Source organism: Thunnus albacares, chromosome 14, assembly GCF_914725855.1.
Source record: "Thunnus albacares chromosome 14, fThuAlb1.1, whole genome shotgun sequence".
NCBI classification, from domain to species: Eukaryota; Metazoa; Chordata; class Actinopteri; order Scombriformes; family Scombridae; genus Thunnus; species Thunnus albacares.
In genome coordinates, this window is record NC_058119.1 from 27,640,991 (window position 1) to 27,653,611 (window position 12,621).

At 38.8% G+C, this 12,621-nt stretch overlaps 1 protein-coding gene across 3 annotated transcripts in view; it reads right to left on the reverse strand.

Annotated features, from left to right (window-relative positions):
• Positions 1 to 12,621, reverse strand: part of atrnl1a (attractin-like 1a) — a 322,517-nt gene that overhangs the window by 271,664 nt on the left and 38,232 nt on the right. For all 3 annotated transcript variants that reach the window (XM_044372295.1, XM_044372296.1, XM_044372297.1), the window contains 5 exons: positions 10,847 to 10,960; positions 9,765 to 9,893; positions 6,271 to 6,479; positions 2,444 to 2,618; positions 1,153 to 1,240 (listed from right to left, as the gene is read on the reverse strand). In XM_044372295.1, coding sequence (XP_044228230.1) covers positions 1,153 to 1,240; positions 2,444 to 2,618; positions 6,271 to 6,479; positions 9,765 to 9,893; positions 10,847 to 10,960 — 715 coding nt within the window. The remainder of the gene's footprint in view (positions 1 to 1,152; positions 1,241 to 2,443; positions 2,619 to 6,270; positions 6,480 to 9,764; positions 9,894 to 10,846; positions 10,961 to 12,621) is intronic.

Sequence of the window (12,621 nt, forward strand, 5' to 3'; positions counted from 1 at the left end):
GTATCTGCGGCGCAGCGGCGACGACGTTAGTCTGAAATGTCAGCATGAAGCGGGAGGGTGAGAGGTGAGGAGTCGGTCAGTCTGGTGATCCGTGTTGCTCCCTGATCTAAAAATAAGCTCAAGTTTAAGATGTTTCATGAGAAGGTGACAAACTTCTGCGATGAAGTGAAGTCATTCCCTTCATCTCCCTTCAGCGTTACAGGGAGGGGTTTGAGGTTAAAAGGTCGTGTGTGTGTGTGTGTGTGTGTGTGTGTGTGTGCGGTAAACAAGTCTGAGTAACTGCGCGTCATCTCCAGGCTTCAGTCGGACACGCCGTGACCTCATCTGGATCAAATCTCACCTTGACTACAGCGCAGAGACATTCGTCTTCCTTTTCCCTTCGCTGTCCGTCACCATTACATTTCTGCCTCCCCTCAAAATAAGCATGTGTCCCAGTATTTAGACAGTGACGCATGGTCTGATGCTCTGAACTGTGAAGTGAGTGATCTACGGCGGACGCACGGAGGATTCTGATGTTCTCATTTCTGTACAGCCCAGTTGAATAATGGAGCAGACTCCCAGACTACGTTTCCAATGACTCCCTGTATCTCTGCACTTCAAAGAGAAGGAGAAGTTTCTAGATAAGCAGGACAATTTTCTTTCATAATCAATTTACTGGTGTGTTAACGCCCTAAAATTATGACAAGTTATGAAAGTTACAAAGCAGGAAATGATGTCTGAACTACAGTTTTTCAAGTCAGTGAATTTATCTCTTCCAGTTCTTTAGTAATATTAAATGCAATAATGAGCAGTTTAAGTTTCCTAAAGAGGGAAATAAAAACTGCTTTAGGCAAAGACAAATGTAATTACACACATACTGTACGTCTGTACCTGCGGCTATCAAACACCAGCTCTGCTCTGCAAGGTGATTCCCAAAATTACTTAGAAGCTAAAATTAGTTGTTCTGTACGAATAAATTATCACATTATTTTATTTTTACAAATTAGCCAAAACCAGACTATTCAACTACTACTAGCTACAAGAGTTTTGTCTCCAGCTGATGGAAACATGGCCGAAAAATTGATGTCCTCATATACGTACATATATATGTACAGTGTGTGTGTGTGTGTGTGTGTGTGTGTGTGTGTGTGTGTGTGAAACAGCTGTATTTACCTGGTACAGAACCAGTGAGTGTCCGTATCTGTAGAGAGGACCGCTGCTGACGGGCACCGCGTCCCACGTACTGGTCTCCAGGTTGTAGCTACACAGAGAAAGAAAAATTAAAGAATCACAACAGTGATGTTTGTGTCCACTTGTTCACTCGAACTTGATGTTTTCTTACTGACACAGTAGTCTAACAAAGTTTAATCCCTACAGATGAATCCAAGTTGGAGGCAGAAGTAAAGAAGCCGTCATGTATTTCCAGAAGAACAAGTTATATGTTGAAAATCTGATTATCAAATGCTATTAAAATAAAGCTTAAAATCTACAATATTTACATTTTTCAACTAAATTTAGTTTTATCAGACAACCTGGGCTTGTTTCCAGCTGCTCCAACAGTAAACTTCCAACTTACTATTTAATGAAATGGAAAAAGGAGATTATGGGGGGATGCGTTTATACAATATGTATCATTATTATCTACTATAATTAAGTCTGTACGTCACAACTTTTTCAGTCAGTAATGTGTCAGAGGCTCACCAGTATGTGTAGAACTGGGGCAGACCAGTACCACTGTGGAAATAAGTTACTTTAACTTTTTGCAACACTTTGTTTTTATATATTGTTTTTATCAACAGCCATGAAGCTGTTTATTCTTTATGCAGGTCAATTTTACACTGGTTTGAATCTGTGTCGTTTGTTAGTTTATGTGTGAAAGTGTGTTCAGTGAAGGTTGTTGAAGACTAAATTAAAGCCAAACTTTGGAAACTAAAAGCTACAAACCTCTGCTCTATTAACTAAACGTTGCTTCTGTAAATCTCAGTTAAATATTTATGTTTTGGTTTAATTCTCATAAAGGACCAACCAGGGAACCGCTAAAGACCCAACCAGCTGAAATTCCACCTCTACAGTATCATGTGTTTCCACTTTTTATTATTAAATGATGCATTTCCTCTGATTACAATGCAAGCAATGGTGGAGTTTGATTAATGAAATCATAAGCCGGCGAGTCGTTCCTGCTGGGTTTAATTAACTAGTTATTCAACACATCTGGACCTCGTAGGACAGAAGCGCTACATTAATGTTCATTTTACACTAAACTGGTGTCGGAACCGATTTCAGACTCGTGTTTTAAGAAAAAAATGTACTTCTACATTCACACAGATTACCTGCCGAGTGAGATTAACTCAAACATCCACACTGTCACTGTCAGTGTACATGTGGGCAGCCTATCAGCCTGTTTTCTGCCCTTTTAGATGAGTTTTAACTGAAGGCTGCTACAGGAAGTCAGATGTTTGCTTACTTGAGGACCATGTGGTAATTGGAGTAGTTGAAGGAGTAACCTCCCACCACCCACATTAGCCCAGAGTGCACCAGGGCCTGATGGGACGCCCGACCCAGAGACTGAGCTGACGGTTTGATGCTCGGCAGCACCCAGAAGGCCTCGGTGGAGGGAACGGACAGAGAGCAGTCTGGACCTGAGGCAAGAGGAGAAGAGACTCATTACATCAGCTCAGAGTCAACGACAACAACAACCAATAAGAGAAAAGACGATCAGTGACCCAATCACAAGAAAAATGTCTGGAGCTGTGATACAATAAGTAATAAGTAATAATAAACAAATTAAAAGAAGCACTAAGAGTTTTAAGAGTATGTTTTTTCTTTACACCCTAAAACAAATTGTTAAGAGATATTCAGTTGTGAACTTATTTAAATTAATTACACACCACCAAAGGAACACTAATATTAATCAGTAATGTGATAATAATAAAAATATACTAAATTGGACTTTATTTTCCAAAGTCAGCCTGCGTCTTCACAAGGGAATTATATTTTTATTGTATTATCTGTGCAGATAACATGAAACACAGGAAATAAAGGAAAGACAGGAAATAAATCCTGATAAATACAGAGAAGATTAGCTCTTTTTTTCTTTTTCTTTTGATGAAGCAATAAAACAAGTCTTCAGTGGAAAAGCATTGCATCATCTGTCGCTACTGAGAGGAAGCAGTCTGCAGAGCCAAAAGGAACAAATCTGTTTAAAGATTCACCGGTGCCGCTCGGTTTTGAAAAAAATCGCCACGTCAGATCAATCGACCCTTTAAAAGCACCTGAACGGGGTTTACGCACATAAAAGAAAAAGGAAAAGGAATAAAAAAGAAGAAAGACGTTTTCAGATTTAGTGATCAGTCAGACAACAGCAGATTAATTAAATCCCTGTCATCCTTTATAAGTGAAGACAATTGACTTTTCTCACTCAAATATGATGAAGATCAAAGAGGAGTTTTCTAAAGCTGCAGGTGGGTCTGATTAATGTTTCAGCAGGTAACAAACGCACGATGAGAGGAAACAAATGCAAACTGCATTCAGAACATGATCTTTTCATTGAGACATGTTTTGTTTTTGTTTTTTTTTGCTGTGACAGGTCAGTTGCTACGGCAACCGACACTGTTATTACCCCACCACTGAGGCTGTGTGACTGTCCATGACCCCGCAGACACACACAGCTCTCTGTTCAACAGCAGTGTCTGATGTCACGGCTTTCAGCTTATTTTATCTCTCATAACATGTAGAAATATGTATAAAATAAGACGAGTCACGAGTGCAGATTCTGACCTTTGCAGCATTATTTAAGTACAACAAGCAGACACAGAGCGATTGTCTCATCATTTCTTAGTGAAAAACAGGTTTTCTTTGTGTGTGTGAAACGTCGCATCACACACATTTAAAACAGCAAACAGAACTGCAAACATTTAGCAGGTTTGTCTAAAAGACCCTCAAAGAAAATGACAAAACAGACACATTGCTTAGTTTGTGCTAGAAAAAAATGATGTCATGCAAAAGTGATGAAAAACATAAAGCCAAACTCAATCTCTAGCAGCCTAAAAATGTTTTAATCATGCTATAAAATATACACACAACCCGTATATAAACTTTGCATGTCTCATTGTTTATCTTATCTTGCAAGATACAGAAACAGGGCATTTAAATTAACCTTCAATGTCTTATCAAATTATTAACAAGATAAGGCTTTCAGTCACAATGAAAGAGTCATCCAGGAATGTTAAAATGACTTTAATATGGTTCATTTAGGTTCTGAACAAAGGCCTCAAATATATGTATATTTACTTATTGTGGGGAACTATTGTACTGTAATATTATTATATATTATAGCTACAGAGTCTGTGTTCACAAATACATGAAGGGTTGAATTTAAACAGATGTTACATATCCTCCGGGATAAACATTGCTTAATTGATAATTCTTCATTTTAGATGATTGCATTTACTGTGGTTATTAACTGTAACTACTTTGTATATAAAGGTTGTAAAAAAGTCATTACACAGACTTTAACAGGAATCTCTACAAAAATATGTAACTGCTGTTATTTTCTTACTTGCAAGTTTATATTAGTTTTTTCAGCTCATCTATCTTCATACATTTTAGTGTGAGTCTGCAGACAAAACCTGTTAAAATACAGTTTTTAAGAGTACAACGTGGCTTCTACATGTGTTTACAGCTTTAATCCAGCAGGGGGCAGCGCTTCACCATTTTATCTGTTCTCATGTGTCTGTCGGGGTCAGATTAGAATTATTATGTAAAATAACGTCGGATCTTAATTGTTTTGAGGACAGATGAACATTCAGTGTTGATGAGATTAGAGACGGATGCATCAGTGGAGTGAGACAATAGTGCAGTAGTGATAATAGTGTGTGTTCGGCAATGAGTTTCACACTGATGAGACATTTCAGACAAAATAGAGAAAGCTGTTTAAACACTATTTCTGCATTAGAAACGAGCATATTCATTTTGGAACATCAGTATAATTGCTTTCAACAAATTAGATAATTTGAGAAAATTGACAATGTCTCCCACACTCTTCATTGTGTTTTATATTTATGTCTAATACTTTCCAATTTAACAATTTGCATCACAGCTTTATTAAAGGGAGTGCATCTATCACAGTCTCATGTAATGTTCCTCTGTGTGCTGCTACAACAAACATAAAAAAAACAAACATAATGAATCCACATATATTATGCACCACTAAGCAAGATTTCCCTGGATATTACATCTATTGTTTTATGTCATAAAATAATATCATGTCAGGCGACATCACACGTCTCCCTTTGTTTCCTTTCTCATGTTCACAATAAACAAAACACACAAAAACACATAAATCATAAGCAGACATCAAACAGATCCTCTTTCTGACAGGCATCATGGGAAATGTAGTCTTTGTTGTGAGAATAAATAACACTGACAGTGACGTCATTTGTAATTACACAGTTTATTTTCATTATCAGTTACTCTACTGATTATTTTCTCTAATAATCCATGAATAGTTTTGTCTGTAAAATGTCAGAAAATAATGAAAATTTTAATTTCTTAGAAATCAAGGTGACGTCTTCAAATGTCTTGTTTTGTCTGATAATTAGACCAAAATCCAAAGATATTTAGTTTACTATCATATATGACACATAAAAGCTTCATATTCTCACATTAGAGAAGCTGAAACCAGCAAATATTTGGCATTTTTCTTAAAAAATGAGTATAACTAACGATTATTCAATTATCAACATCGTCAATCGCAACTAATAGTTGCAGCTCTGATGATATGAATGTGCAGAAGTGATAATCTGACTTCTTAACATTGATGTGTCATTTGCAGGTCAAAAGAAACGGGACTGAATTAACATCTTGTTCACATAAACGTTGTTTTAACAGAATTTCAACGACTGTGTTTCAGTGTGAAGCAGATCCTCACTACATGATGAAATATAGTCATTAACCAGTGTTGAAATAATGGTTATGTAACCTGAATATCCTTTCAAAAAATCTAACCATATTTAGCCCAGTTTCAAGTGAGACATCTGGACATATTTTTCACTTTCGAACCAGTAAATAAATATTTAGTGGAATCATCAACACATTACATATGAAGTAAATAACCCTGCCTCAGTCCTCACCATCATATCTCTCTTCCTGACTGAACTCCAATGAGACTAAAAGTTTCAGTGAAGCCTCTAAGTTCATCCATATACGTCCTTTAATGTTCCTGATAATATTCTGTCCTGTCCCCCCCCCCCCCCCCCCCCCCCCCCTCCCCCCCTTGTCCCGTTCCTTTACCTTGCCAGCTGTCGTTGCAGACGCAGAGCTTTTCTCCGGTCAGGTCACAGTAGCCGTGATCCGGACTGCCACAGTTGTCTCTGCAGTACGGGATGTCACAGGCTTCTCCTTTCCAGTACTCTTCACACTCACAGTACACTCGGCCTGACACCGAGTTCGCCGTGCTGCATCTGCCGTGGCCCGAACAGTTGTTGGGACAAGAGTTTATCCTGATGGAGACACAATTAAGCAGGAAGTCAAAGGAAAGTTCTTCAAGGTTATACAGTAGCACGGAGGAAAGAAAACTAGATCCTGACTGAAGGTGTGCAGTACTTTTTAAATAACCCCACAGATTTGAGGTGCAGGAGATGCCTTCAGGTGCAGCTTCTCTTTTGGTTTTACAACACAGTGATTGTATGAATCAGTCTAACCGCTCATCAGCCTTGTTTCCAGCAGAAGCCTGCAGCTATTTTCATCAAAAAAAAAAAAAAACTCTTACAAATGCATTGTTCACTACCTGCACAGCACCAAAACAGCAGACAGACCAATCAGTGTGAAAAAAAAAAAAGTGGAACAACTAGCAGCTAAAAAGTCAGATATTTTTCCTCAGGATCTGGGGCGGCTGTTGCTCAGGAGGTAGAGAGGGTCATCCGTTAATCACAGGGTTGGCGGTTTGATCCCAAGCTCCTCCTGTCCACATGTCGAAGTGTCCTCGGGCAAAGATACCGAACACCAAATTGCTCCCGTCGGTCTGGCCGACACCTTGAATAGTAGCTCCCTGCCATCGGTGTGTGAGTGTATGTGTGGACGGACGAATGAGCGGCTAAAAAAAAACAAGCTCTGGAAAAAAAAAAAAAAGCGCCATATAAATGCAGCCGTTTACTATTTAAAAAGACAGATATTTCCTCAGGATTTCATCAAGGCCAAAGCAGAGCTAAAGGGAGAGTCACTTTAATTAGAAACACCATTCCTAATGAATAATACTGTGGCTCATTGTCTGCTGGATCTGTAAGTAGGTGAATGTTATCTAACATGTTTGGTATAACAAGGTAATAAGGTGAACCAGTGTGTTTTTGAGGTTTTTCTGTCCTGAAGTGGCCAAAAAAATGAACTATTACAGCTTTAACCACTAATAAGACAAAGAATCTTGTAATAAACTAATAAACTGGCTGAAAAACGTCTTACGTCAGAACCATACCATGGCCGTTTGTGTTGACCCATTTGTTAAAGTGTCTGTATTCAGTTTTATTCACTTTGAGGTGTCCTGACATTCAATTTTAACCAACGCCTGCGAGCCAATTTAAACATGAGAATTTTCCATGTCTGTGGTATCAGAATAGACAATATTTTAAGTGGGTTAATCCACTCCAACCCATGCAGTTAGGAGAAAATAATGCACTCTCTCTGGATGAAAATCAGCCTCCACATCATACGTTCTATTTTACAAACTGTGCGCAGCCCCAAAATCAGCCTCCACATCACATGTTATATTTAACAGTGAGGCCCATCGTGGATTATTAAGTATTCATGGATAACTTGTATCAAAGAAAGAGAAAGCTACTAATGGCACCCATGATGTTGCATAAATAAAATGAACCTCAGTCAGTTTTTTTTTGTGTCTGAGAGGGATGCACCTCCTGATTTTTGACGACATCTGAATCTCGTATCTATCGAGTGAAATGCGAATAAGTCGCCATCTGCTAAATAAATGTAACGTAACATAACGAGAAACCGTGGGACACATCAGGACGATGGAGCAAAGACATAAACTGTATGGTTTTTAAAAAAAAGATAAATTAGAGATGCAGCTAGAAAGACACAAAGGAGGCTGAAAATGAGAGACCATTGGATATGAAGACCTAAGCATGAAAAAGAGCAGAAAAAATGAAATTACACAAGAAAATCGAAACAGTGAACAAAAAAAACAGTGAACGCACTGTTTCCCTGCAATATCAGATGCATACATGCTAAAAGAGATAGAGAGATGGAAAAAAAAAAAAAGAGTCAAGGACCAGAGGCAGAAAATCATCTTTTCGTTAATACAAAAAGCAGGTTTTCTGCTGTGACAAGAGGGTCGTCATGACAACCTTTATCTCCCAGGTGTATGTGTATGTGTGTGTGTGTGTGTGTGTGTGTGTGTGTGTGTGTGTGTGTGTGTGAGATAGAAAGAGAGAGAGAGAGAAAGCCTTGAGGCTGTGTGACTGTACTGTCCTCACCCCTCCCATGTGTCCAACCTACCACCTATCATTCAATTTTCCATCATGGCCATCCCTACAGGCATAAAAAAGCCTGGTTTGTGTCTGTGAGTAAGAGCTGGTGACAGCATTATGATCTACAGTAGGAATTTGTGGTTGTATTGCACTGTACAAGAGGAATTTTTTGTAGGGTTTGGTAACAAAAAGCCTCCTGCATGAACAATGTCTTCACCAGGAAAACATCATTGGTTGACTGTTTATTTACATCCAGTAGCAGAGGGAGTAATTAGACTCATGTAAACGTCAACCAGTGGTGGAAGAAGTATTCAGATCCTTTACTTGATGTAAAGTTCTGCATGAAAAATCCTACAAAATGTAGTATTGCAGTAAAAGTAGTGGTTTGTGACATCATTAGATTATTAATAGTGAAGCATCAGTGTTAGAGCAGCATGTTACTGTTGTAATTGCTGGAGGCAGTTAGCTAGTTTAGCCCAGTAGTTCCCAACCTAGGGGTTGGACCCCTCCAAAGGGTCAGCAGATAAATCTGAGGGGTTGTGAGATGATTAATGGGAGAGGAAAGAAGAAAAAACAAAGTTCTGATACACAAATCTGTTTTCAGTTTTTGGACTTTTTCTCTAATCTTTGATTTTTGCTGAAATATTGGATCATTTGAACATTTATTGAAATGAAAGCATGTGAGAAGTTTAGAGGGAAAAATCACTATTTGGTGGAGCTGTTGTGTTTTAAAAGCTTGTTATATTATCCATTGTGTCAAATCTTCATCTGAAAAGTAACTAAAGCTGTCAAATAAATGTAGTGGAGTAGAAGCATTAAATGGAAATACTCAAGTAAAGTACAAGTACCTCAAAATTGTCCTTAAGTACAGTACAGAGTAAATGTACTTAGTTACTTTCCAAAGAGTAACCTGTGTAGACATCCAGTAGACATGGAGCAACATTATCATCACATGGAGTCGTGTTTCTGGCCTCCAGATGGACTAAAGTCCAGTATTCACTCACCTTTTAACTCTGTTTTGGTCTCAACCAACAGCTGTGAAAAATATTTGTCTCTTTAGTTGTTAGCTGTTCCACTTTCCTCACCAGTTAGTCTCCATCTTTCTCTGTCAGGTAGCGTACAGTGAGCTATTTGTGAAACAGTGTTGATCGGAGTGCTGAAACTCAATCACACATTATAGCCTATTTGTATTATTGTTAATATAACATTTTGTACGTGTGAGTTTAGAGAACCAAGAAGAGGAAAGACACAGACACAAGAAAGTGAAGGAAAAAAGAGCGATGGAGGGCTAACGACTAAACGTACGAGTACGCGATGGTGAAGCCGGTCAGGTTGTAGGCCGCATCGCTGAAGAAGTGAAGCAGAGCGTAGCCGGATGTCGTCACCACCTCCGGGACCGTCTCATTACCCCTGGACTCCGGTACCACAAGACCACTAGAAGAGAGAGTTTAACACAAAAAGAGACTGTGAGAGAGAGAGAGAGAGAGAGAAAGACAGATAACCACTCCCAGTGAAAGCAATAATAATAAAAGGCATTTTGAAATGCTGCAGTATTTTATGGACTCTGGTTTGAGAGCACCGCTGGAGAGCTGTAAGATAAAAAGGATTCCATTCCAGGAATTGCAGTGCCCTCTAAAAATATGACAGTGATTAGCTTTAGAGTAAAACAACACTGCAGCGCAGTCATACCGCATTTCGATTTTTATTTGTTTGATGAGGGTTTTTCATTGGGGGGGGGGGGGGGGGGGGGGTCGATGGTTTCTCATGTGGTCAGGCTGCCTCTTTTAATAAATGCAATGCATTGCAAAAGACCCCCTCGCCTATAAAATGAGTCAAAGCCTCCTCCCCTGCTGCAACTACAGCTTTTCTTTGTATGTGCCCATCTATAATGAACAATGTAAGCTTATTTATTGTAGGTAATAATGCTACACAAGTCTAGGCTTTATATATTCAAATGCCAAATATTTTTTTCCCTGGTTGGTAAAGGCCAAATTAGCCCATTAATATCCTGAGAGCAACTGAACTCTCAGCAGGAGATAAGCCTCGATGGAGAAGAGTAGAAAGTGGGATGTTAGTAAATTATTGCAGAATTACTGTTTTTTAATGAATTTGTGCCACCCACATGCTTACAGATTGTCCTTTGGAAAAAAAAAAAACAAGTGGCAGTCAAGGCTTAATGTGAGTAATTGCAATATTTTCTTTATGCAGTATTGTGGTACGATGGTAATTACGAGGCCCGTTGTTTGCCTATACGTGGAGTCGTTTGACTGCATGAGGGCAAAATTTATCGGAGCTTTTTGAAGCTGTGCAAAAGGCTACCTGAGTCATTTCCATATTCCCCTTGCGCTCGCAAGCTCTCCTACATATTCAGAATAGCAAGCGCTCACCTGAAGACAGCAATCAACGGGGCGTAAATGGAGTCTCCATCATAAACGTACATGTGGTCCCAGCTGCACTCGGTGGCAAAGTGATTGAAGCGCAGCCTGAGTACTGCATTAGGACTGAGAGACACACAGAAAGGAGGGAGAACACAGAACAGACAGATATGGAAAAAAAAAACACACACACACACAATTGATGAATAAATATTACTTCTACTGTATGCTTACTTTTGAAAGGTGCATCCAAATTGGCACTTAAGGGACTCACACAGTGCTTCATAACAACCCTTCGCTTTACTTAAGTCAGTGTGAAGTGAGTCCTGTCCTCAATATAAGTCTCCTTGAAGCTGCAGTTAGTGTGTGTTTACATACACACTAGTGGGGATGGATACCGGCAGTGATGTGCCAACTCGATTATATTTTGATTCAGAAAGGCCTGATTTGATTTCTGTTAAATGTGACACATTACATAGATATGAAAGAACATCTGAGAATGTATGAAGCTAAGAGAAAAGCTTAGATTTCCTTTTTATTTTATTGAACATACAACCTTATGTTTATTTAATTTGTCTTTGTCTTTTTGCATTTCAAGTCAAACTAGAGACACCAGAAGGACGAGAGGAACACTATCTATAGACCAAAATGGGCTTTTAAACAATCAAAGAGGATCTGATTGTGTTTTGAACAAAGACCTGTGATGCTTTCTTGCAACATTAACACCTGTTGCTTTTCCCTGTGACAGATGTGAAAAGAAAAGCAACAACTTTTGGCCCAAAACTGAGTGAGACACCTTAGAAACTATGAGGCTCACAAATCAGTACGAGTGGATCCATTTAGACGAGTGTAATGACACAGTAGTTCTATTCAATGTCGGGTCACATTCAGATTCTTTACTTTTTCAATAAAATATATCTTTAATGTAGGGGCACAGACGCCTGATATTACAGGTCAGATATACACATGCAGTTGTGAAATCAGTAAGTTATTTTTACCCTGTACCTTTGCACTACCCACCACTAAATCAAGTTGTTTTGCACTCTAAGTTACATGTTACATCTATGTTGTACATGTTGTGAGATACACATGCACATTTTGTAAATACATTGTTTATGTGTGCAGCTTCGAGGGGGCTTCAACCGAATTTCAATGTGCACATTAAAATTAATTTTGAACCTTGAACATTTTGACCCTGTTGGTGTTGCAGAAAAACCACCAAAGTCGTTAAGATTCATGAATGAATGTCTGCACCAATTTTTATAACAATCCAGCCAACAGTTGTGAGACCATTTATTGGCGCCCTAGAGCCATGCCGCTAGCTAGCGCGGCTAAAAATATTCGTAGTCGTCCGATAATATTTTAAAGAGCACATAATAAACCTCGGCCCTTTGCCAACATCCCCTGAGGAAACTGGTTGGCGGGTTGATCATAAATTGTATTTCCACATTTAACCATTAAATGTACTCAACCAAGTATTCAGTGCAAGCAGGCATCACATGTCTCGCCACCAACAGTAGACAGCAACATATATAGCACTTCACATACAGTTAAACAGCTGCAGTATCACTGTGTGCATTCAGCTGGTTCAACATGCATCTCTGAGCAGTAAAAGGGCACAAGCACAATGATTACATTGAAAGACAAATTTCTTCTGTTTACACAGTAATAAAGCTCTCTTTATCTGGAGCCCTTAAGCCAGATATGAGATAAAAAATAAAAAAAATCACATTTCTTAACTGAGTGAAACTAATTAAGATTAATGACGATGGGAGGAAAGGAAAAAC